This window comes from Balaenoptera physalus (genome assembly GCF_965194825.1).
Source record: "Balaenoptera physalus genome assembly, chromosome: 6".
In the NCBI taxonomy this organism is placed as follows: domain Eukaryota; kingdom Metazoa; phylum Chordata; class Mammalia; order Artiodactyla; family Balaenopteridae; genus Balaenoptera; species Balaenoptera physalus.
The window spans coordinates 129789391-129817181 of record NC_138885.1 but is presented as its reverse complement, the minus strand read 5'-3'; the positions used below and the strand labels follow the sequence as shown (position 1 = coordinate 129817181).

The following is a 27791-nucleotide window of genomic DNA, read 5'->3' as shown; positions in this document are numbered from 1 at the left end:
TCTCTTCACAGCCAGGAACAGTTCTTCATTTTTTAAGGCCCATTTGATGATATTGGATGCACCACAATAATCCAGGATAATCTCCCCTTTCAAGGTCCCTATCTTAATTATATCTGTAAAATCCCTTTTGCCATGTAAGAGAACAGATTACAGGTTCCAGAGATTAGGATATAGACGTCTTTATGGGGCTGTCATATTAGTAATATTTATTATTATAAATAATAATAATGAAACTGGCCTTAAAAACTCATTTTAATATCAAAAGCAAGTAAAATTGTATGCACTCTTACTTCTTTTCCTCTTGAGTTTTCCCAAAGTAGAGTTGTTTCCAAGATCCACAGTATCTAGAAAAAACAGGTGATGAGGAAACAAAAATGAATTTAAAAAAGTTACAAATCTTAGGATGATTCATACTGCAGAAGGCTTGAATTTATAAAGATGTTTGGGTTATCATCTGTCTCTTCCTTCTAAAGGAACTAAACCTACTGAATTGAGAAATGAGAGTCCAAGATGGGCCCTGGGTCTTCCTTTATTTCTTAATGGGACTTCGAAAAACATTCTTCAATACCTATGTACTTCAGTTTACTCAGGGATATTTGTCTAGTTCTTAAGAATTTTGTTAGGATTAAATAAGATCTTACGTACAAAACTTAATAGGATCACTGTATAAACAAGTGACATGCTGGAGAACATCTATCAAAAATATGTGCTGGGTTAAGAATAGTTGATCTGAAGTCTTTTCTCCTGACAATTAAGTGACAGGACTAGTTATCTTTTGAGACCTTTCTAAGGTTGTGACAAAATGACACTATTATCTACTAGTGGACATACACTTGACTTTCTTGGGTGACAGGCATAGAAAACATTGTAAATCACAAGGCTTTATTAGTAATATACTGATGTAATAAACAATATACTGCCATTTTTAAAAGTGTATTTCTACTACATCATCCATATATAATCAACATGGGCCATCCCTTAAACACAATTTTATAATGATCTCTTGCTTCCTTGCTATTCCCAAAAGGATCAGGTCAAGCAAGTGCAGAGATCAGGATACTGGGATGGATTGGACCACCTGCCACCACCCAACCTGCGTCTGTGTTACCAGTGGAGCCACCCCCATCTCACCACACTCAGGTAGCCTTACCCATCATGTCACTAGCTTCTTTACTTTCAGTACTTCCTTCTGGACCTCCTGGCACGTCTTTTGAGAAACACATAACACAGGAACACTTCTCATTTCCAAATGTTGGTAGCTCTGCTCCTGGGCCAAAATTGTGAATTATGAAGACTTTTCATTTCTCTAGTGATCCTCTTTTCTGAACCCTTGTTGATCCCACTTTTTCTACTTCTTCCTCTGAAATCTTTCATTGATCCTCCCTACACCTGACTCTTCCTTTAAGTCTCTCTTTTCCCCTTTCTCATCCCTTTCTCTTTACCAGAACTTTGTTTCTGTTTTTTTTCTTAATTCATAATTATCTTGTCCATCATAAGATAGTGGACTAGAAGTTAGCTCTTCAGAATCTCCTTCTGTATTCATTTGGAGAGCTTCTAGTTTGCCAGATACTAAAGAGAAACAGGAAAATTACCATCCACAGATCCTGAGACAGTGATTAGGGAAGAGTTCCTGGGGCTCTCATAATGCACACTAATATTCTGAACTAAAATGAACTGCTTTCTAGCTCCAGTGCTGGACACCCCATGCCAAACAACTAGCAAGACAGGAACACAACCCCACCAACTAGCAGAGAGGCTGCCTAAAATCTTACTAAGTTCACAGACATCCCAAAACACACCACCAGACACGGCTCTGCCCACCAGAAAGACAAGATCCAGCCCCACCCACTAGAACACAGGCACCAGTCCCCTCCACCAGGCAGCCAACACAGACCCCTGAACCAACCTTACCCACTGGGGACGGACACCAAAAACAATGGGAACTACGAACCTGCAGCCTGCGAAAAGGAGACCCCAAACACAGTAAGTTAAACAAAATGAGAAGACAGAGAAACACACAGCAGATGAAGGAGCAAGGTAAAAACCCACCAGACCAAACAAATGAAGAGGAAATACGCAGTTTACCTGAAAAAGAATTCAGAGTAATGAATGATCCAAAATCTTGGAAATAAAGATGATCCAAAATCTTGGAAAAGATGACCCAAAACCTTGGAAATAGAATGGAGGAAATACAAGATACATTTAACAAGGAACAAGAAGAACTAAAGAGCAAACAAACAATGATGAACAACAAAATAAATGAAATTAAAAAGTCTCTAGAAGCAATAAGTAGCAGAATAACTGAGGCAGAAGAACGGATAAGTGACCTGGAAGATAAAATAGTGGAAATAACTACCACAGAGAAAAATAAAGAAAAAAGAATGAAAAGAACTAAGGACAGTCTCAGAGACCTCTGGGACAACGTTAAACATACCAACATTCGAATTATAGGGGTCTCAGAAGAAGAGAAAAAGAAAGGGACTGAGAAAATATTTGAAGAGATTATAGTTGAAAACTTCCCTAACATGGGAGAGGAAAGAGTCAATCAAGTCCAGGAAGCGCAGAGAGTCCTATACAGCATAAATCCAAGGAGAAACATGCCAAGACACATATTAATCAAACAATCAAAAATTAAATACAAAGAAAAAATATTAAAAGCAGAAAGGGAAAAACAACAAATAACATATAAGGGAATCCCTATAAGGTTGACAGCTGATCTTTCAGCAGAAACTCTGCAAGCCAGAAGGGAGTGGCAGGACATATTTAAAGTGATGAAAGAGAAAAACCTACAACCAAGATTACTCTACCCAGCAAGGGTCTCATTCAGATTCAATGGAGAAATTAAAACCTTTACAGACAAGCAAAAGCTAAGAGAATTCAGCACCACCAAACCAGCTTTACAACAAATGCTAAAGGAACTTCTCTAGGCAGGAAACACAAGAGAAGGAAAAGACCTACCAAAACAAACCCAAAACAATTAAGAAAATGGTAATAGGAACGTACATATCGATAATTACCTTAAATGTAAATGGATTAAATGCTCCAGCCAAAAGACATAGACTGGCTGAATGGATACAAAAACAAGACCCGTATATATGCTGTCTACAAGAGACCCACTTCAGACCTAGGGACACATACAGACTGAAAGTGAGGGGATGGAAAAAGATATTCCATGCAAATGCAAATCAAAAGAAAGCTGGAGTAGCAATTCTCATATCAGACAAAATAGACTTTAAAATAAAGACTATTACAAGAGACAAAGAAGGACACTATATAATGATCAAGGGGTCAATCCAAGAAGATATAACAATTGTAAATATTTACACACCCAACATAGGAGCACCACAATACATAAGGCAAATGCTAACAGCCATAAAAGGGGAAATCGACAGTAACACAATAATAGCAGGGGACTTTAACAGCTCACTTTCACCAATGGACAGATCATCCAAAGTGAAAATAAATAAGGAAACACAAGCTTTAAATGACACATTAAACAAGATGGACTTAATTGATATTTATAGGAAATTTCATCCAAAAACAACAGAATACACTTTCTTCGCAAGTGCTCGTGGGACATTCTCCAGGATAGATCATATCCTGGGACACAAGTCAAGCCTTGGTAAATTTTAGAAAATTGAAATCATATCAAGTATCTTTTATGACCACAGTGCTATGAGAGTAGATATCAATTACAGGAAAAAAACTGTAAAAAATACAAACACATGGAGGCTAAACAATACACTACTAAATAACCAAGAGGTCACTGAAGAAATCAAAGAGGAAATCCAAAAATACCTAGAAACAAATGACAATGAAAACACAATGACCCAAAACCTATGGGATGCAGCAAAAGCAGTTCTAAGAGGGAAGTTTATAGCAATACTATCCTACCTCAAGAAATAAGAAAAATCTCAAATAAACAACCTAACCTTACACCTAAAGCAATGAGAGAAGGGAGAACAAAGAAAGCCCAAAATTAGCAGTAGGAAAGAAATCATAAAGATCAAATCAGAAATAAATGAAAATAAATGAAGGAAAAAATAGCAAAGATCAATAAAACTAAAAGCTGGTTCTTTGAGAAGATAAACAAAATTGATAAACCATTAACCAGACTCATCTAGAAAAAAAGAGAGAAGACTCAAATCAACAGAATTAGAAATGAAAAAGGAGAAGTAACAACTGACACTGCAGAAATACAAAGGATCATGAGAGATTACTACAAGCAACTATATACCAATAAAATGGACAACCTGGAAGAAATGGACAAATTCTTAGAAAAGCACAACCTTCTGAGACTGAACCAGGAAGAAATAGAAAATATAAACAGAACAATCACAAGTACTGAAATTGAAATTGCAATTAAAAATCTTCCAACAAACAAAAGCCCAGGACCAGATGGCTTCACAGGCGAATTCTATCAAACATTTAGAGAAGAGCTAACACATATCCTTCTCAAACTCTTCCCAAACATAGCAGAGGGAGGAACACTCCCAAACTCATTCTATGAGGCCACCATCATCCTGATACCAAAACCAGACAAAGATGTCACAAGGATAGAAAACGAGAGGCCAATATTACTGATGAACATAGATGCAAAAATCCTCAACAAAATACTAGCAAACAGAATCCAACAACACATTAAAAGGATCATACACCATGATCAAGTGGGGTTTATCCCAGGAATGCAAGGATTCTTCAATATATGCAAATCAATCAATGTGATACACCATATTAACAAATTGAAGGAGAAAAACCCCATGATAATCTTGATAGATGCAGAAAAAGCTTTTGAAAAAATTCAACACCCATTTATAATAAAAAACCGTCCAGAAAGTAGGCATAGAGGGAACTTACCTCAACATAATAAAGGCCATATATGACAAACCCACAGCCAACATCGTTCTCAATGGTGAAAAAGTGAAACCATCTCCTCTAAGATCAGGAACAAGACAAGGGTGCCCACTCTCACCACTAGTATTCAACATAGTTTTGGAAGTTTTAGCCACAGCAATCCAAGAAGAAAAAGAAATAAAAGGAATCCAAATCAGAAAAGAAGAAGTAAAACTCTCACTGTTTGCAGATGACATGATACTATACATAGAGAATCCTAAAGATGCTACCAGAAAACTACTAGAGCTAGTCAATGAATTTGGTAGAGTAGCAGGATACAAAATTAATGCACAGAAATCTCTTGCATGCCTATACCCTAATGATGAAAAACCTGAAAGAGAAATTAAGGAAACACTCCCATTTACCACTGCAACAAAAAGAAGAAAATACATAGGAATAAACCTACCTAAGGAGATGAAAGACCTGTATGCAGAAAACTATAAGACACTGATGAAAGAAATTAAAGATGATACAAACAGATGGAGAGATATACCATGTTCTTGGATTGGAAGAATCAATATCGTGAAAATGACAATACTACCCAAAGCAATCTACAGATTCAATGCAATCCCTATCACACTACCAATGGCATTTTTCACAGAACTAGAACCAAAAATTTCGCAATTTGTATGGAAACACAAAAGACCTCGAATAGGCAAAGCAATCTTGAGAAAGAAAAACGGAGCTGGAGGAATCAGGTTCCCTGACTTCAGACTATACTACAAAGCCACAATTATCAAGACAGTATGGTACTGGCACAAAAACAGAAATCCAGATCAATGGAACAGAATAGAAAGCCCAGAGATAAACCCACGCACATATGGTCACCTTATCTTTGATATACAATGGAGAGAAGACAGCCTCTTCAATAAGTGGTGCTGGGAAAACTGGACAGCTACATGTAAAAGAATGAAATTAGAATACTTCCTAATACCATACACAAAAATAGGCTCAAAATGGATTAAAGATCTAAATGTAAGGCCAGACGTTATAAAACTCTTAGAGGAAAACATAGAAAGAACACTCTTTGACATAAATCACAAGGAGATCCTTTTTGACCCACCTCCTAGAGAAATGGAAATAAAGACAAAAATAAACACATGGGACCTAATGAAACTTAAAAGGAAACCATAAATAAGAAGAAAGACAGCCCTCAGAATGGGAGAAAATATTTGCAAACGAAGCAAATAACAAAGGATTAATCTCCAAAGTATACAAGCAGCTCATGCAGCTCAATATTAAAAAAAACAAACAACCCAATCCAAAAATGGGCAGAGGACCTAAATAGACATTTCTCCAAAGAAGATATACAGATTGCCAACAAACACATGAAAAGATGCTCAACATCACTAATCATTAGAGAAATGCAAATCAAAACCACAATGAGGTATCACCTCACCCTGGTGAGAATGGCCATAATAAAAAAATCTACAAACAATAAACGCTGGAGAGAGTGTGGAGAAAAGGGAACCCTCTTGCACTGTTGGTGGGAATGTAAATTGATACAGCCACTATGCAGTACTGTATGGAGGTTCCTTAAAAAACTAAAAATAGAACTACCATACGACCCAGCAATCCCACTACTGGGCATATACCCTGAGAAAACCATAATTCAAAAAGAGACATGTACCAAAATGTTCATTGCAGCTCTATTTACAATAGCCAGCACATGTAAGCAACCTAAGTGTCCATCAACAGATGAACGGATAAAGAAGATGTGGCACATATATACAACAGAATATTACTCAGCCATAAAAAGGAATGAAACTGAGTTATTTATAGTGAGGTGGATGGACCTAGAGTCTGTCACACAGAGTGAAGTAAGTCAGAAAGAGAAAAACAAATACTCTGCGCTAACACATATATATGGAATTTTAAAAAAATGGTTCTGATGAACCTAGGGGCAGGACAGGAATAAAGATGTAGATGCAGAGAATGGACTTGAGGACACAGGGAGGGGGACAGGTAAGATGGGACAAAGTGATAGAGTTACATTGACATATATACACTACCAAATGTAAAATAGATAGGTAGTGGGAAGCAGCCACATAGCACAGGGAGATCAGCTCAGTGCTTTGTGACCACCTAGAGGGGTGGGATAGGGAGGGTGGGAGAGAGACGCAAGAGGGAGGGGATATGGGGATATATGTATACATATATCTGATTCACTATGTTATACAGCAGAAACTAACACAACATTGTAAAGCAATTATACTCCAATAAAGATGTAACAAAAAAAAAAAGAAAAGAAAAGAAAAGAAAAACCAAAAAGAAAAAAAAAAACAATGAATTGCTTTCTGGGAAAAAGAATATCTGCTCCAATAATCACACCTGAGATCCGACAGAGCCATGTTTTTCCCATCTTTTGAACCTCATTCTGCTTTCTCTACTTTTATTTTTCTACTTTTAGTCCTAAGAATAAAATAAAAAGATCTTATCCTTCTAGGAAGAACTGACTATCCTTTGAAAGTTGCAAAAAGTAATTGCCAGAACCAGTTTTAAATTCATCCCAGTTGGCCAATGACTGCTTGCATCACTAACCACAACTAAAGTCAGCTAATCAGCGGCAGCCTTACACTTACGAAAATCAGCCAGTCAGCAACAGACGCACTTCAGAAAGCCTATGTGTATGGCTAAATGCTAACCAATTTATAAACACTCCTGTTTCTGAAAGTCTGCAGTCCCTGAACTACATGCTTCCCAAAACTGTAAATAAAAACACAACATTGTAAATCAACTATACTCCAATAAAAATTAATTAAAAAATAAGTAAAATCAGCAGTTTCCTTTATTTAAAAAACTGTGTACAGTGCTTCCTCCCACCATGTGTCTTGCTTAGCAAGCAATAAATCCAGCTTTAGCTTCAAATATTTCATGGTGGCCACTCTTCCTTCACAAATGGTGTTCCCACCAAGATCATTTTGAGGACTCTTGCTTAGGGGTGTCTTGTGGGACCCTTGGACCAACAGGTGTTGGTCCAAAACCCCAGCTTCTTGTGCACAACTCAGATTGTCTTCCTGATCCACTGCCAAGTGAATCCATCACAAGAACAACTTGAGCTCTGACTTGTTTCATTGAAGTTTTATTTCTGAATTTATTTTATTATTTAAAGATGTGTATGCAATTAGATACAAAGTAAGTAGACATTTTGGTTTGGCGGGACAGCATTTAGCAAATGTTCTGTTAATGTGCTTATTCTTCCACTACTTCATTTACTCTCACTTTTCTTTTGTCTATTTTTTTTAAAGTCTTGTCTCATGTGTGTTTGTCTGTTCCTGATTTTCCTGTGCTTCTTGATTATAAGAAGATAGTGATCCAAAGCAAATAGATAGAGGCATAGACTTGATCAATCCCCAATCCAAGCTAGCCCCAAAGACTAATTAATGGATGGGGGTCCATTAGAAAGTAGATAATTTGTGCAAATATATTTTGTCACATTTTGTCTTGGGTCCCTCACCAAAACTTTCATGAGGATACTTGACATCGTATTAATTTTTGAAAGAAAATCCTTTTGTTTAATACATAACTGTTATCATATAATTGATCATATGTCTTCTTTTTAGTTTCTGCTTGATTGATGAGCACAATACTCCATTTGCAGGACACCATTCATATTTATGACTCTATGTCATGGGCTTGTCTTTGCCAAAGTCACAATCTCCCACTGGCAGAACTTGCACTTCCTCTCTGTACTCTCAGTATGATTCTAACTTGCACTTAATAAATGGTAAATTTTCACAAAAGATGTCTTTAGATTTCAGTGGGGAACTTTTGGCATGTCAAAAGTAAATGACTCATTTGATAATATTTCTCTAAAAGGACTGAAAAAAATGACCAAGAGTAGTTCCATGTGCCAACCAATAACCGCTATATTCAGACCATTATGTAACAAACAGTCCTTTCTTTTCTCTAAGAAACTCCTATAAATTTAGTAGGTAGGGCTCTATTCTGCAAATGAAACTACATATTAAGTGTACTAAGAAGGGCTAACCTTAGAATTCCTGGAAAATTCTCCTACACATGATCACTTTATAGTTAATCTGAACACCAGTATGCCTATACTATGCATATTCAAGGTATGCAGGAAATAAACAACATAGGTATACCTCACTTCCCTGTAGTGCCTAAGCCAATTACTATAGTCTTTTCTAAAGTCAACTTCTTTTCTTTAACACACTTATGCTCAGCTTTCTTTGGTGTTTTAATTTGTTTGACAGCCTATATTATTTGCTTGGGAAAATCAATGGCTCATCTGGATAGTTATTTTCTGGAGATTTACTCAAGCTTCATTGTCATAGGTAGAATTCTGAAATGACCTCCCAAGATTTGTTCCTAAACCCCAGGGACCATGAATATCCTAAGACATTACCCCCATTTTCAGGTTACGTTGTATGGCAGAGTTGATGTTTAAGAAAAGGAGATTGTCAACACAAGCAATAACAAATGTTGCTGAGAATGTGGAGCAAAGGGAACCCTTGAGCACTGTTGGTGGGATGTAAATTGGTGCGGCCACTGTGGAAAACAGCACGGAGTTTACTCAAAAAACTAAAAATAGAACTACCGTATGTTCCAGCAATTCCACTCCTGGATATATAATCCAAAGGAAACAAAATCTGCACCCTAATGTTCATTTCAGCATTATTTAAACAATAGCCAAAGACATGGGAACAACCTATGTGTTCATCAATAGATAAATAGATAAAGAAAATGTGATATGTGTGTGTGTGTGTGTGTGTGTGTGTGTGTGTGTGTGTGTGTGTTATAGAGTAATATTCTTACTCAAGGAAGGAGAATCCTAGGATTTAGTTTCTAATGTCCACTTCCAGAAGAGATAGTTTAGATACTTCCTTACTAAATCCTGACTTAATATTGTTTGGTGATAAGTTTTATCTCCAAAATAAAAATAAAATTAAATGAGACAAAAGAAAATAAAGTAAAATGAAATACCAGGCTGGTTATGCAATGACTGTTCCAGACTCCCTTGTAGAGTTCATTCCCTTACAGAAAGCAAAATTGTCTCAAGTAACTGAACATAGAGCCTTCTCTAGGACGTGTCAAATTGTTAAACTGAAAGCCATTATGTATTTGGAGTAGATCATAACTTCTGAATGCTGTGGAAGCAAACAGATTTTCAATCTCTTCAGGTACCCATATAAAAACAGATATCAAGTGGATTATTTAATGTCTTTTTACTACCCAAAGATCCCCAGAACACGCAGATAATTCCATGAAGTAGAACTGCTTCCACTCAAGATCATCAGAATAAGGTTTTCCTGGATGCCTAGATTGTCACACTGATTGTCACATTCTCCTTCATATTTTTATCCTTTATCCTTACAACTTTAGTTTTTCTATTTACTGGTTTAATGTTTGAAGCCTCTGACTTTCCCATAATGTTACTACTAATAATAACATTCCAAGACCGACTTCACTTAGGACGATCACCACTCTAACTTTATAATTCAGTTCTTCTAAAATATTTCTAGTAGAGCCAATTTGAAGAATTTTTGAATATGTCATCGTCCCAAGCCAACTCCTGGAAAAAAATAATGGCTTACTCATAATTATGCTTCTAAAATAAATTTTAATTGAGAATAAATTGCATTAAGAAATATCAGGCTGACAGCTATTGATGGGCATTCAGGGCAAGGATGCTACAAACTATTTATATAAAGACCATGACTCCACCTAATCATTAAAATCAGCTTAAACCCAACTGTACTTCATCTTTGAGCGTTGTCCATGGAATAGGAAGCAACTACAACCCCCAAAGAACCTCAAACATTTGAAGTCATGAGTTATTCCTATAATAAGATCAAAAGTTCAAACATTTGGGCAAAGAAAGAGTTTATGATGATTTAAAGTACATTACACCAACTTAACCAATAAATCAACTCTCTGTAGATAATACACAAATGAAAGATTATGTTTTGGTGCTGGAAGAGGTGAATATAAATATTCTTGGGAGATAATAAATAGCTAGAGATAATGTACTAACAGTTCCACTAAAGTTAATCAAATTTTTGTGCAGCTTCTGTGTTCTTTCTCCTATGTGGAATTCTATCTACTACAACTGAATATATGGATACCTACAATCAAACAACATGATCTCCTAATTATGGAGTTGCTCAAGGTTTCTTGCCCCTTGCAAGGTACAAGAGCCAAAGAGCCAAGGTAAATGTGAAGAATGATATTTGAGAATTAACTGGAACTTTCATTGTGGAGTATTCCCAGAGTAAAATCCATTAGGAAACACCATCCTCCTGACACCCTGCAGCCCAGACAGTCCTTATCTCTCTCACCTGCTCCCCTTTTTGGTAGTGAGCTCAAGGATTCCTGGGGTTCTTCTTCATCACACATTTCTGAATAGGTACTACTTCCTTCTGATAAATAGAATGAAATCTCTTGGAATCCCAGTGTATGACCAATGGAAACCATAGCAGGAAAACCCTCCCAGGGACAACCAGGAAGACCAGAGCAGCTCAAGTATCTCCAAGATGGGAATGTCCTTGCCCTTAGACCCTCCTGCCTTTGAGCTCACCTGACCTAGAGGTTAACATGGTTCCCGTCACTGTCATCAGAGGCTGAAAACAGTCTACCCATCTCACTCCCTTCTTATACACTAATTTTCTCTGTCTTTTTCATCCTTTCCAGTTGGCTCTACATATTTCTTCTGTATGGGTATGTGAAGGGGAGCAGGGTAGGCAGGGAGAAGAAAGATGGAGATTTTCCTCTCTGCAGACAGAAAAACAAAGATTCAATTTGGGAGTTGAAATCACAATTACCTTCTCCATCACATAGTGGTTGACTAGGCAGCTCCTCTGGTTCTTCTTCATTGGTCATTTGGGAAGTTTCAGGATCACAGGACACTAAAGAGAAACAAGAAAATGAGCTGAGCCAGGATGCTCAGACCACAGGTGAGCTGCCCTTTGGGAAAAGGGACATCTGCTCCAAGAACCACACCTGAGATCCAACTAAGCCCTGTTCTGCCTCTATTTCCACCTCATTAATCTCATTCTCCTACCCTCTGCTTCTCAGTTTCCTATCTATAGACGTGCCCCTAAACATTTCTGCTTCTGCACTAGGAGAATAATTGTGCGCCTTTGATTTTGTGGGCTCTCATCCCCCTGACGTCTTCTATCTTTACTTTTTTTCCTCAGTGATGATCTTAATCTCTCCTTTTCTGCTTATTCTCTCCAGCTCCGTTCTTCTAGGTCTCTCCAATCCCTACAGCAGGATCCATTCCTTCCCTCACTGTCTCTCTTGATCTCTTCTTCTCCCTACTGACATTCTTTATTTGAGAAGTGGAAGGCTCTCTGGTTCAGGCTCTGTTCTATTGCCCTTGGGATCCTGCAGGTCTCCCTTTGGACACTGACCTGCTACAAGCCTCACACAACCACCACCTGCAATGAGATACTCGGGACACAGGTATCTCTGCCCTTCCTCCTACTTTGATCTCAGGCAAAAACAAGTATCCTTCTTCTGTGCGTCCATATTCTTATCTCTAAGGAAGGATATTAACTGTTTCCCTGGCTAAGTCCTAAAGTTTTGTGAGGAAATCTTACTTGCCAAAGTACTTTGAAAAGAATAAAGTGCTATATACTCCAATAACCTGATGAAGAATACGTGGCAAAAAATGTCATTTGGGCGTTAGAGTCATTGATCTTAATTTCTGACAAGTAGATCTCAAGGACCATGTTTCTTCGGAAGCCTATCCAAGGTTATGACAATATAATATTATTATTATTAAACACTAGATAAATACTTATCTTTTACTCCTTATAGAAAATAAAAGGTGGTCAGGGGTTAAAATCACAATACTGAGCCTTTAGTGTAAATAAGCATAAAGATTGTGGAGGAAAAAACACTCTCTCCTTCTTTAGGACTGATCTACTGCAACACAAAGAGGGAACACATCTATTCTAACAAGGGTCATGCTGTTCAGCTCTGAATTCAGACATCTGAAACCCTGCAGCTCAGGGCTGGCAATCCCCCCTTCCTTACCTGGCCCACATCTTGGTGGGGAGCTCGAGGCTTCCTGGGGCTCTTCTTTGTCACAGACCTCCCAACAGGCATTGTTGTCCTCTGCAGAAAGGAATGAAATCCCTCAGAGGTCTGAGTACACAAGCAGGGGGAAATCATGGCAAGAAAACTCATACTGAAGACATGGGAAGCTCAATGATCTCATGGGTGGGACTGTCTCTATCCCAGACCATCTTGGTCTGCCCTTGGGGTTCCCCTGGCCTGCAGGTTAACTCCCTCCCATCACTACCACCGGAGGCTGAGAACCACCCACCATCTCCCACACTCCCCGTACACCTAATTCTCTTTCTACTTCTTCCTCTTCCCCATTGCCTCTGCATATTTTTCTGTCTCTGCCCTTGTTTCTTTCTGCCAGCATCTCTAGATGTTTCTCTTTGTTTTGGTGTGTTTCTGTCTCCTCTGCTCCTGTCTCTTTTTCTCTTGCAGCCTTGACACTGCTCTTTATCACCTTTCCCCATCCCATTTTTCCCTCTCGCTCCCTTTCTCATGGTGAGTGTTAGGAGAGGCAACCCTAAAATAGTATAATATAACCTGATCAGGGAATGGGGTAAGAAATAGAGTGGACCAAGGCAACACCACCAACCACAGCGGAAAATTTTTCCAAATCCCTCATATAAAAGAAAGATCAGAACATTGCAATCACTGAAAATATTTATACTATCATTAGAGATGAGGAAGAAGAAATTGGCAAGGGTCGCATGATGAACGGAAGGCACAGCAAGACAGGAAGGATAACTGATCTACTCTTTGGACAACAAAGGACACCAGGTTTAAGTGGGAAAGTAATATGATCTGATTTCCATCTTGCAAATAAAAATTGTGCTAAAGTGGAGAAAATGGGCAAGATGGGAGCAAGAGAAAATGGGACATTCAAGTTCCATTTACTGAGAGAGCAAACCCTGTAAGAAAAGGACATTCCAGTTTCATGGAAGAAGATGTTGGTTTCAATTTTGGAAGTTTCAGTTCCTGAAAGACATCCAAATGGAGAAGACCCTGGGATAAATGTCTTCAGGTACATACATAGATGGATGACCTTGGAAGATGGGTCTGCCTAGCAGGCATGTGCTTGAGACACATTCTGTTACCTGAGAGTAGCTGAGGCTGCCAGGGAGAGAATTATTACTCTATGTTATGGACACCGCTCTCTCCATGGGGCAAACCTAACTTGGAAACTCACTACTGGGATCGAAGGTGCTCCTGTCTGATGTGCATACTTCAGTGCTCCAGGATCCCAACTTCTCTCCTCTCTTCCCTGTACAGCAGTTTTCACTCTTTATTGATCTGATAAAACTCTTTCTCGACATAGTTTCTCTGCACTTCCTTGCACATTTTTTTTTTTTTTGGTATTTATTTGCCTCTCTATATGGTTTCTCTAATTTTTATCTTTGTATCTCATTTCTTATTGAGGTAATTCCCTTTCTACCTTGTCTTCCATTTTCTCCTTTTCTCTTTTTCTCTGGGTCTTCTCTTTCTAGATGCCTGTAAAATTTCCTTATTTTATATATTTTCCTCATGCTCACAGATCCCTTCTCCCAAACTGACAAAAGTCCTTCCATTTTCACATGGACCACAGTGCCGGAGAGCCTTCCCTTATCAGCTCTATTCTAAGTGTCCCCCATGACCTTTCTAAATTGCAAGCTTATCAGTCATTCACAAAACTTACTTCCATGTTCCTTGTACTTCCAGAAGTAAGCTGAAAATGATCTCCTTGCCTCAACTGCCATAACCTGCTGACATTTGGATTTTATATGCATTTAATAAAGTCACCCAGGTACTTCTGCTTTGGGACCCCAGCCTACCTTTGGCACATCCTGTCTCCCTACGTTCTCCACGCAGGGGTACTCTCCCCACTCAGCTCAGCTCACCTTTCTCCTTAGTCTCTCCCACAGTTTTGGAAAAAACAAAACAGAAAATCGACACAATTCCATGTGTATGTATGTGAATATGAAGAAGAGAATGGCAAGATGAGAGAAGGGGGGATTTTTTTTCCTATTTATTGAGGAGTTTAAATCATAATTACCTTCTCCCTCTACTGGTAGTAGGCTGAGCACCTCCTTGGGTTTTCCTTCGTGAGTCATTTGGGGAGCTTTGGGATAACAGGTCACTGCAGAGAAACAAGGACATGATGGACCATGCAGGGCGATCAGAAACAGACCTCGGTTGGCTCATGCCAAACATGACGGGAAAGCCATATGTCTGCTCCAAGCACTGCTCCTGAGAGCCACACCGTCTCCTGCTTCTTTGCCATCTGCACCTCTTCTCTCTCCTTCTCAGTGTCCTATCCACAGTTCCACCTCCACACAGCTCTGTTTCCTAGCTGTGCATCTCTTTGATTGTCTGTGTTTCTCTCCTCATCTCTTGTTTTCAGGTCTTGGGTTTTTTTGTTTGTTTGTTTGTTTTCCAGTGATACTGTATCTCTTTTCTCCTGTTATCCTTTCCAGCTTTCTTATTCTAGATCTCTTCAAGCCCAAGTGGTTGGGTCCATTTCTATACTCCCTGTCTCTCAGTGGTTTCCTTTCCCACCCCACCAACATTATTTTTTCCTTAACTAAATCTTCTCTTGGACCCTGGTTCACTCCCCTGGGAACCTGCAGAACTCCTTGGGTTTCCTCTTCCTTTTCTGACCACATGACCCCACGCTGACTGTCAGCTGGCTTCACACAACTGTCACCCTCAGTGACACACCCAAGATGCTGGTGTCCACTCTTCCTTTTCTACCTTGCCCTTGCAAAAATAACCTCCATGCCCTTCTGTTTCATTTCCCCAACCATAAAATAGAAGTTACAACAGTTTGCATACCTGTGTCTTAGGGTTTCGTGAAGGTAAGAGGGGACTTGCACAATCCAATAATCTGATGGAGACTGTACACATTGTCTCCCAACCTTGTTCTCTTTCTCATTCTCACCCTTCCCACACATCTCTGCTTCTTCTATTTCTATCTCTGTATCTTGCTATTGGAATCTCTTGGTACTTCTCTTTGTCCTGGTTTGTTTCTTCTCCCATGTCTGTTCCCACCTGCCTTTTCTCCCTTTTCCTTTCTTGATGCTGAGCTTTATGTCTTCTCCCCGTCTCTCATGCTGTTTTTTTCTAGAACTAGGAATTAGAAAAGGTATCTCTGAGGTGGTCTATAACTTCCATGTGATTTCACCAGATTAGTGAGCAGAATGGAGAGTGGAGTGGACCAAGAAAATTGTTCCAAGCACAGGGCTAAGTGTGTGCAAAGGCTCAGATGAGAAAAAGTAGTCAAAATTAAAATTACTGCAAAGTTTTAAACAAACTTTAGAAGTCGTTGCAGGAGAGGCAGACATGAGGCTGGAGCCATGGGAAGGAAAATAGGGAAGGATTTAATCCTTTTGACAACAAAAAGTTATTGATTTAAGGTAGGAAAGTGAGATAAGCCAACCTGCATTTTCAAAGGGTCATCTAGTTGAGTTGGAGAGAATGGATATGGTGGGAGGATGACTGGGGGAAGGTATGAGACCAGATAGAGTCTGTTGCTCTGGCTCTAGTTCCAGAGAGAAGAGAGAACTGACTAGGGCTTCTGTGTCGGGTGTGGCAACAAATGGACGAGTAAGAGACAAGTTAAAGGTATAGTTAACTAAACTAGATGATTGATGGGGTGTGTGAGTTGAGGGAGGGGAAAGAGTCATTGGTGACCCCTAGGTGTCTACCTAAAGAATGGAACAATAGTGTTCCATACTGAGATAGGGAATACGGGGAAAGGAGGCAGATCTGGCATCAAGAAAGATGGTACATGCAACTATGGAAGCGACTTGTATTGAAGTTCCCGAAAACCATCCAAATGGAGATGTCTCTCAGATCCCTGTACAAATATAGTCAGGCACTTAGATGAATGAGCTTACAAGGCAAGCTGGGGCCAGAGTTAGGAATTTGGGGATCATTAAGTTATAGATGGAAGTATACAAGAATGGCTGAGGGGAGGCCCATTGCCTCTGAGAGTATTACAGGTGCCACTTTGATAACTGGAGGAACCATAATCTGAAAACTCATGGCTAACATGTTCAACTCCTAGTGTTAGAAGTTGCTTCCATGCAGCAACTCTTCTTTCAGTCCCAACAATGTCCCAAACCATCTTCTCCATCCTTGTACATAGTGTTCCCTCTCTACAGACGTTTTACTCTTCTCCTTTATCTTTTTCTCTATGTATAACTGTTATACTTTCCTCCAGTCTTTCTATTTCTTAGCACTTTCCCTCTCTGGATCTTTCTCTAATGTCACATTCTCTACCTTTTAAATTCTGTACCTTGTTTGATTATTGAGTTTACCTCCTTTCTTCTATGGTGCTCATTTCCCTGCTTCTATCTGTTCTCTCTAGTTCTTAACTTCCTGTTTGTAATGTTTCAACTTAAAATTTAAATCTAAAAATTAAAATTTCAGCCTTTCTGTATATTTTGTCCATCTCACATATTCCTTCTCCAAATCATCAAAGTTCTCATCTTTTGCCACCGACAAAAGAGCAGGGATCCTTCCTTCCCCTTGGCAGGCTCGTTTTAAATGTCTTTCACATGAGTTTTCTATTTTGCGATTATACCCACTATGCCCATGTTCCTGGCACAACCTCGAGGAAAGCAGGTTGAAAATTATCTCCCCTCCCTGATACCACATTCTAACCTGGTTCTACTTCGATTCCACGTCTATTTATTTTTTAAAATTTTTATTAGAGTATAGTTGATTTACAATGTTGTATTAGTTTCAGGTGTACAGCACAGTGAATCAGTTATACATATACATATATCCACTCTTTTTTAGATTCTTTTCCCATATAGGTCATTACAGAGTATTAAGTAGAGTTCCCTGTGCTACACAGTAGGTCATTGTTAGTTATCTATTTTATTATATTTTTAATTTTTTAAATTAATTTTTAATGTCCTTTTTGGAGTATAATTACTTGACAATGGTGTGTTAGTTTCTGCTGTATAACAAAGTGAATCAGCTATACATATACATATATCCCCATATCTCCTCCCTCTTGTGTCTCCCTCCCACCCTCCTTATCTCACCCTTTTAAATTAATTTTTATTGGAGTATAGTTGAGGTATAATGTTGTGTTAGTTTCTGCTGTACAGCAAAGTGAATCAGTTATACATATACATATATCCACTCTTTTTTAGACTCTTTCCCCATATAGGTCATTACAGAGTGCTGAGTAGAGTTCCCTGTGCTACACAGTAGGTTCTTATTAGTTATTTATTTAATATATAGTAGTGAGTATATGTCAATCCCAATCTCCTAAATCAGCAGTTCCCAACATTTTTGGCACCAGGGACCAGTTTCGTGGAAGACAATTTTTCCACGGACGGGGGGTGGGGGTTGGGGGATGGTTCAGGTGGTAATGCCAGCAATGAGGGGCGGCAGATGAAGCTTCACTGGCTCGCTCGCCGCTCACCTCCTGCTGTGCGACCCAGTTCCTAACAGGCCATGGACCGGTACTGGTCTGCATCTCAGGGGTTGGGGACTCCTGTCCCAAATTATCCTTCCCCCCACTTTCCCCCTTGGTAACCATAAGTTTGTTTTCTACATCTGTGACTCTGTTTTATAAATAAGTTCATTTGTACCATTTTTTTGGATTCCACATATAAATGATATCATATGATATTTGTCTTTCTCTGTCAGACTTACTTCACTCAGTATGACAATCTCTAGGTCCATCTATGTTGCTGCAAATGGCATTATTTCGTTCTTTTTTTATGGTTGAGTAATATTCCATTGTATGTATGTACCATCTTCTTTATCCATTCATCTATCAATGGACATTTAGGTTGCTTCCTTGTCCTGGCTATTGTAAACAGTGCTGCAATGAACACTGTAGTTCACGTATCTCTTCGAATTATGGTTTTCTGCAAATATATGCCCAGGAGTGGGACTGCTGGATCACATGGTAGCTCTATTTTTAGTTCTTTTAAGGAAACTCCATACTGTTCTCCATAGTGGCTGTACCAATTTACATTCCCACCAACAGTGTAGGAGGGTTCCCTTTTCTCCACACTCTCTCCAGTATTTATTGTCTGTAGGTTTTTTGAAGATGGCCATTCTAACCAGTGTGGGGTGATACCTAATTGTAGTTTTGATTTGCATTTCTCTAATAATTAGTGATGTTGAACATCTCTTCATGTGCTTTTTGGTCATCTGTATGTCTTCTTTAGATCTTGGAGAAATGTCTATTTAGATCTTCTGCCTATTTTTTGATTGGGCTGTTTGTTTTTTTGATATTGAGCTGTATGAGCTGTTTGTATATTTTGGAGATTAATCCCGTGTCAGTTACTTGGTTGCAAATATTTTCTCCCATTCTGAGGATTGACTTTTTGTTTTATGGTTTCCTTTTCTGTGCAAAAACTTTTAAGTTTAATTAGGTCCCATTTGTTTATTTTTGGTTTTATTTTCATTACTCTAGGAGGTGTATCAAAAAAGCTCTTGCTGTGATTTATGTCAAAGAGTGTTCTGCCTAAGTTTTACTCTAAGAGTTTTATAGTATCTGGCCTTACATTTAGGTCTTTAATCCATCCCTATTTTTTCTTTTAACTCACTTCCTCTTTGTCTCTCCTATACATAGTATTTCATTAATCCTATGCAATCCTGGGACATAAGTTTAAAATGAGCTCTCTCCTCCAAACCCCAATCTGGTTGTATTTAGATTCCATATCCTTTTAAATAAAATTGAACCTACTTAGGCAACTCCATGTGGTGGCCCCAATCTACATTTTTATTATTCTGTGCCCTTAAATTCTCTACCCAGAAGCCCCTCCATTAAGGCCCTTAGCCCCTCTTTCCCCCTTGCCTCCCATATACCTGAAGAAAGCAACCAGAGCCTAAGGAAAAGTGTGTGTTTGTGTTTGGGGGAATGAAGGGAAATGTCCCTTGCATACAGACATGCAAACAAATTAATGAGATAATTGGTCACTTAAATCAATATTAGCTCCCCCGTTACCTGCTTGCAGTTTGGGAATCTCTTCAGACTTGCCTTCGTTTGTCCTTTGAAGAGCTTTGTGCTCACAGGAAACTAAAGAAAAACAGAAAAGACCAACCAGACATGGTGATGAGGTACAGACCTCAGGATGCTCATGCTGAATTCTGGTGTTCAATGGTCAGGTGAACTTCGCCTTGGGAAAAAGATACTGTTGCTCCACACACCTCACTTTAGACCCACCAGAGCCTCGCTCTGCCTTTTTTCCTTCCCATTATCTCTCAGTCACCTTTCTCCTCATTTTTCTGTCCCCACACATGGTTGTTTTTGTGCCATGAAGGATCACACACCTCCTTTACTCTCTGGGCTTCCCTCCCAGTCTTCCTCTTCTTCTTCTTTGCCCTTCAATGTTCTTTGACAGTTTTCCTACTCATGAGTCAGTTTGTTTTTTTTTAATTGGGGTACAGTTACTTTACACTGTTGTGTTAGTTTCTGCTGTACAACAAAGTGAATCAGCTATATGTATAGTGATATACATATATATGTATACTGATATATATCCCCTCCCTCTTGGACTTCCCTCCCCCCACCCCATCCCACCCATGTAGCTCATCATAGAGCACCAAGCTGAGCTCCCTGTGCAATACTGTAGCTTCATACTAGCTCTCTATTTTACACATGGTAGTGTATATATGTCAATCCTAATCTCCCAATTCATCCCACCTCTCCTCTCCCCTGTGTCCACATGTCCATTCTCTACGTCTGCGTCTCTATTCCTGTCCTGCAAATAGGTTCATCTATATCATTTTTCTAGATTCCACATATATGCGTTAATATACGATATTTGTTTTTCTCTTTCTGACTTACCTCACTCTGTATGACACACTCTAGGTCCAGCTGCATCTCTACAAATGACCCAATTTCGTTCCTTTTTATGGCTGAGTAATATTCCATCATATATATATGTACCTAAGTCTTGGATGCCCTGACCCTCTGCAGCCCCACACGATAGTCACCATAGTAAGTCATCGAGGATGCTGGTACCCTCGCTTGTTTAACTGCTTTGACTGCTAAAAGACCCTTACACACTTCAGTGCTTCTATTTCTTTACCTGTAAAACAGGAATAAGTAACATTTTGTCTGTTACATCCATAACTTTGTGGAGAGAAGAATGACATCTTGTTTGCCAAAATTCTTTGAAAAATCAGTCACATAATAAATAATAGTTGACAAAAAATTGTACTTTAGATTTGGGAGCAATTGATCTTTAGGACCATGTTTCTTTTGGGGTTTTTCCAAAGTTAGGCACAAAATAATAGCATTATAACCAAATAGAATAATACATAGTTTTTATTCTTTAGAGAAGATAAAGGGCAGGTCGGTATAAATTCAAGTCCTTACTCTTAATAGCTATGAGAGACATCACTTTTCTCCAGCATATTGCTACTAGAATGCACTTAGGAACATTTATGTTATTTGTTATGTTACTTATGTTATTATGGACTCATGGGATTCGAAGACACACTAGACCTTTTGACTGTGGAGTGTGCTCAGGGTAAAAAGCATCAATAAACACCAGCTCTGAATTCAGCCACCTGACACCCTCGGCTGGCAATCCCTCCCCATCCTTACCCAGCTCACATCTCGGTGGGAAGTTCGAGGTTCCCTGGAGCTCTTCTCCATCACAGGTCTCCCACCAGGCATTGTTGTTCCCTACAGTAAAGAATGAAATCTCACAGACATCTCAATTTATGACCAAGGAGGAATCACAGCAAGAAAAAAACTAGAAAACCAAGAAATCCTGAGAAACTGGAAGGTCCCACTCCCCAAAATAACCTGACCTGAAGGTTAACATTGCTTCAGCAGCTTTCACTAGGGGCTGAGGAATTCATTCATTGTGGAAAAATCTTCCTTTCCTTTTTTTTTTTTTTTTTAACATGTTTATTGGAGTATAATTGCTTTACAATGGTGTGTTAGTTTCTGCTTTATAACAAAGTGAATCAGTTATACATATACATATGTCCCCATATCTCTTCCACCTTGCATCTCCCTCCCTCCCACCCTCCCTATCCCACCCCTCTAAGTGGTCACAAAGCACCGAGCTGATCTCCCTGTGCTATGCGGCTGCTTGCCACTAGCTTCCTATTTTACGTTCGGTAGTGTATATATATCCGTATCACTCTCTCACTTTGTCCCAGCTTACCCTTCCCCCTCCCTGTATCCTCAAGTCCATTCCCTAGCAGGTCTGCATCTTTATTCACATCTTGCCCCTAGGTTCTTCTGACCAATTTTTTTTTCTTTTTTTTAGATTCCATATATATGTGTTAGCATACAGTACTTGTTTTTCTCTTTCTGACTTACTTCACTCTGTATGACAGTCTCTAGGTCCATCCACCGCACTACAAATAACTCAGTTTCGTTCCTTTTTTTTTTTTTTTAAACATCTTTATTGAAGTATAATTGCCTTACAATGGTGTGTTAGCTTCTGCTTTATAACAAAGTGAATCAGTTATACATATACAATATGTTCCCATATCTCTTGCCTCTTGCATCTCCCTCCCTCCCACCCTCCCCATCCCACCCCTCTAGGTGGTCACAAAGCACCGAGCTGATCTCCCTGTGCTATGCGGCTGCTTCCCACTAGCTATCTATTTTACATTTGGTAGTGTATATATGTCCATGACACTCTCTCACCCTGTCACATCTCACCCCACCCCCTCCCCATATTCTCAAGTCCATTCTCTAGTAGGTCTGTGTCTTTATTCCCGTCTTGCCACTAGGTTCTTCATGGCCTTTTTTTTTTTTCCCTTAGATTCCGTATATATGTGTTAGCATACTGTATTTGTTTTTCTCTTTCTGACTTACTTCACTCTGTATGACAGACTCTAACTCCATCCACCTCACTACAAATACCTCCATTTCATTTCTTTTTATGGCTGAGTAATATTCCATTGTATATATGTGCCACATCTTCTTTATCCATTCATCTGTTGATGGACACTTAGGTTGCTTCCATGTCCTGGCTATTGTAAATAGAGCTGCAATGAATATTTTGGTACATGACTCTTTTTGAATGATGGTTTTCTCAGGGTATATGCCCAGTAGTGGGATTGCTGGGTCATATGGTAGTTCTATTGTTAGGTTTTTAAGGAACCTCCATACTGTTCTCCATAGTGGCTGTATCAATTTACATTCCCACCAACAGTGCAAGAGGGTTCCCTTTTCTCCACACCCTCTCCAGCATTTATTGTTTGTAGATTTTTTGATGATGGCCATTCTGACCGGTGTGAGATGATATCTCATTGTAGTTTTGATTTGCATTTCTCTAATGATTAATGATGTTGAGCATCCTTTCATGTGTTTGTTGGCAATCTGTATATCTTCTTTGGAGAAATGTCTATTTAAGTCTTCTGCCCATTTTTGGATTGGGTTGTTTGTTTTTTTTAATATTGAGCTGTGTGAGTTACTTGTATGTTTTGGAGATTAATCCTTTGTCAGTTGCTTCATTTGCAAATATTTTCTCCCATTCTGACGGTTGTCTTTTCATCTTGTTTATGGTTTCCTTTGCTGTGCAAAAGTTTTAAGTTTCATTAGGTCCCATTTGTTTATTTTTGTTTTTATTTCCATTTCTCTAGGAAGTCGGTCAAAAAGGATCTTGCTGTGATTTATGTCCTAGAGTGTTCTGCCTATGTTTTCCTCTAAGAGTTTGATGGTGTCTGGCCTTACATTTAGGTCTTTATTCCATTTGGAGTTTATTTTTGTGTATGGTGTTAGGCAGTGTTCTAATTTCATTCTTTTACATGTAGCTGTCCAGTTTTCCCAGCACCACTTATTGAAGAGGCTGTCTTTTCTCCACTATATATTCTTGCCTCCTTTATCAAAGATAAGGTGACCATATGTGCGTGGGTTTATCTCTGGGCTTTCTATCCTGTTAGATTGATCTATATTTCTGTTTTTGTGCCAGTACCATACTGTCTTGATTACTGTAGCTTTGTAGTATAGTCTGAAGTCAGGGAGCCTGATTCCTCCAGCTCCGTTTTTCTTTCTCAAGATTGCTTTGGCTATTCGGGGTCTTTTGTGTTTCCATACAAATTGTGAGATTTTTTGTTCTAGTTCTGTGAAAAATGCCAGTGTTCATTTGATAGGGATTGCATTGAATCTGTAGATTGCTTTGGGTAGTAGAGTCATTGTCACAATGTTGATTCTTCCAATCCAAGAACATGGTATATCTCTCCATCTATTTGTATCATCTTTAATTTCTTTCATCAGTGTCTTATAATTTTCTGCATACGGGTCTTTTGTCTCCTTAGGTAGGTTTATTCTTAGATATTTTTTCTTTTTGTTGCAGTGGTAAATGGGAGTGTTTTCTTAATTTCACTTTCAGATTTTTCATCATTAGTGTATAGGAATGCAAGAGATTTCTGTTCATCAGTTTTGTATCCTGCTACTTTACCAAATTTATTAATTAGTTCTAGTAGTTTTCTAGTAGCACCTTTAGGATTCTCTATGTATAGTACCATGTCATCTGCAAACAGTGAAAGCTTTACTTCTTCTTTTCTGATTTGGAATCCTTTTATTTCTTTTTCTTCTCTGATTGCTGTGGCTAAAACTTCCAAAATTATGTTGAATAATAGTGGCAAGAGTGGGCAACCTTGTCTGTTCCTGAGCTTAGTGCTAGTTCCTGATCTTAGTGGTTTCCTTTTCTTATACCACATTCTCTTTCTACTTCTTCCCTTTCCATTTGATTCTTTACATTTTATCCATCTCTGCCTCTGTTTCTTTCTGCTGGTGTCTCCTGGAGTGTCTCTTTCTCTGTTTCTGCAACTTTTGTCTTGTTTCTCTGATGTTGCTCCTTCTCTCCTATCCTTTGTCTTTCAACTGTTTCTCTCTAGCTTTCTCTAAAGAAAGGCCTCCCTGCAATAGTATGTTTTAAATAGGATTTACCAGAGTGAGGAGGTTAAGTGGAGGGTAGTAGAATGTGAAAACAGTTCTGAATAAGGCAGAAAATGTATGAAAAGGCTCAGATATGAAAGATTTAACAATTAAAATTATTGGGGGAGTAAACGAGACAGAGAAAAACAAATATCATATGATATTGCTTATATGTATGTGGAATTTTAAAAAATGATACAAATGAACTTACTTAAAAAACAGAAACAGACTCACAGACATAGAAAACAAACATATGGTTACCAAAGGAGAAGTGGGGGAGGGATAAATTAGGAGTTTAGGATTAACATATACACACTACTATATATAAAAAAAGAAAACCAACAGGGACCTACTGTATAGCACAGGGAACTACATGCAATATCTTGTAATAATGTATAATGGAAGAAAATGTAAAATAAAAATATATATACATATATACGAACATATATGTATAACTGAATCACTTTGCTGTACACTTGAAACTAACACAACATTGTAAATCAACTATATTTCAGTAAAATTTTAAAAAATAAAATAAAATACAAATTAAAAAAATTAAATTATTGGAGGAAAAAAGTTTATACTATATTGAATTAATAGTGCAGGAGGCAGGTGATGAGACTGGGAAAATCGATACGGGGCTTATCATGGGTGATCTTGGATGCCACTCAGAGAAACATTTATTTAATCCTTAGTGTATTAAGAAAGTATGTTGGAACATAACACAGTCTAATTTTCATTTTCAAATGTCCCATATAGTTGAAGTGCAAATAACACATTTGTTGTAAGCAAGATTAGAGGAAGGTCATGAACAGAAGATTGTTGCTTTGAGAACAATGGCAGAGGTCTGAAGACTTGGGGGTGTGACAGATGGACAGCTTGGAGATATTCTGGAAGAGAAATGACTATACTGGATGAGTAACAGGCATTTATTTGAGGGCAAGAGCAGTCACGGTGACGCCTAGACTTCCAACTTGAAAACCTGTGAGATAATAAGGATCCATCACTGAGACATGAATGCTGAAGAGGAGTTTAGATCTAGCTTGAGTGATGAAGATGTTAATTTTAGTTCTGAAATGCGAAGTTAAAGGTTCTTGAAAGAATTCACGTGTAGATATCTAGCAGACCATGGTCTTCGAGTCCATGGATAAATGTACTCTGAAGACAATCTAGGGTGGTGATTTGGTCATAGGAATCACTGGAATATTCAGGGAGAGGACTATTGCAATGTGAGTATTTTACAAGTGCCACTTCGATGGTTAAGGACAGTTTAATCTGAAAACTCACAGCTAATGTTGCCAACACTTGTGCCCAAACTTGCTTATATCCAGTGCTCTTACCTCAGGTCTACAATGTCCCAATCTGTTCCTCTCTCTTTTATTGTCTTTTCACTCAACCTGTTTTCCATCCATTCTCCTTCAACTCTTTCTCTACATAGTTGCCTTTGTACGTCTCCCTGACTTTTCCCAATTCTTAGTATTTATTTACCTCTCACTCTTGCCCTTTCCATACTTTTCGCTCTCAATTTTTATCTCTGTTTCTTGGGAGATTTTTCAGTTTATCTCTTCTCTGCTGTGTCTTACACTTGCTCCCATTCCATCTGTTTCTCCCACTTTATTTTGACCTCTGTCTCCCAACACTATTCAACTTTTGTCTCTCTGTGTGATTTCATCCTCCAGGTTCTCCCCTCTCATCATCTCCAAAACTCTCCTCTTGGACTCTGACTACGGTACCAGGGACCTCCAACTGGCCAGTTCTCCCGCGTGAACCTGACATGCCATGATGTTTCCAAGTTCCTCTTAGTTGTTCTGTGAAATTAATTGAAAATTATCCCCTATCTCAACCTGGAAGAGTGGGATTTTAGAAAACTGGATCCATTCATGTAATTTGTCACATATTACACCTTATCTACCTTTTCAATTTTCTCTTTTTATATTCCCCATCAGTGGGTGCTCCATCTACTCAGGAGCTCAGATTCCTTTTCTCACTGTCTCTGTTGCATATGTGAGCAGGTAAGGGCAGGTAGGAGACGTGGGGGCTAGCAGAGGCCTAGGATAGGAGACCGAAGGTAGGCTTTCCTTCCATGAAGACAAGAAAACAAAGGTTTAATATGGAATTGATAAATTAAACGATAGTTACCTCGTCTGTCATATGGCAGTAAGCTGGGTACATCTTCTAACCTTATTACATTGTTCATTTGGAGAGGTGACTGTTCCAAGGACACTAAAGAGAACAACAAGAAAAAGACAGAACTCAGACAGTATCCAGAGAAGAGACCTCTGTGTGCTCAAGATGAACTCTGATGATGTTCAAGTTCCAAGGACCCCATCTGAGGCCCAGCAGAGCCTTGCTTGCCTCTTTTTCATTGAGATGCACATATCTTAAGTGTAAAACAGGTCTGTGACCAACATCACAGTCAAGATTTGGAACATTTCCACCATGTCAGTCAGTTTCCACCCACTATAAGCAACCACTGTTTTGATTTCTATCACCATTAACAAGTCCTTCCTTTCTGGCACTATACTTGTCTGTACTGATGCTCACGTCAATAGGATCACATAGTACATACTCCTGTGACTGGTTTCTTTTTCTCAACATAATGTTTCTGAGGTTCATCCATGTGGTTACATATACCAGTAGTTCATTCGTTATATTGCTGAATAGTATTCCAGTCTATAAATATATCACAGTTTATTTTCTCTTATTGATGAGAATTTGAATTGGTTCCAGATTTTAGCTATTAGGAATAAAGCTACTATGAACATTGTTGTACAAATCTTTGTGTGAACATATGTTTTCATTCCTTATGAAAAGATACTTAGGAGTAGGACTGCTGGGTCGTGGGTTATATTTAACTTTATAGGAAACTGCTAGTTTTCCAAAGTGGTTATATCTATCACTTTATAGTCCAACCAGCAACGTATATAAAGGAGTTCTAATTGTTCCATAGTCTCATCAGCATTTGGTGTTGTCAGTATTTTTAATTTTAGCAATTCTAGTA

General features: G+C 38.6%; 1 protein-coding gene across 16 annotated transcripts in view; it reads right to left on the bottom strand.

The window, feature by feature from the left end:
* The window catches only part of LOC309663071 (nuclear body protein SP140-like), a 77699-nt gene that overhangs the window by 26427 nt on the left and 23481 nt on the right, over positions 1–27791 (bottom strand). For 3 of the 16 annotated variants that reach the window (XM_082466406.1, XM_082466416.1, XM_082466415.1), the window contains 10 exons: positions 26930–27013; positions 21491–21571; positions 19883–19954; positions 14957–15040; positions 12898–12978; positions 11679–11762; positions 11196–11276; positions 1485–1569; positions 1151–1269; positions 291–344 (listed from right to left, as the gene is read on the bottom strand). In XM_082466406.1, the coding sequence (XP_082322532.1) occupies positions 291–344; positions 1151–1269; positions 1485–1569; positions 11196–11276; positions 11679–11762; positions 12898–12978; positions 14957–15040; positions 19883–19954; positions 21491–21571; positions 26930–27013 (825 nt within the window). The remainder of the gene's footprint in view (positions 1–290; positions 345–1150; positions 1270–1484; positions 1570–11195; positions 11277–11678; positions 11763–12897; positions 12979–14956; positions 15041–19882; positions 19955–21490; positions 21572–26929; positions 27014–27791) is intronic. The other 13 variants (XM_082466420.1, XM_082466409.1, XM_082466410.1 and 10 more) reach the window with 11 other exon arrangements.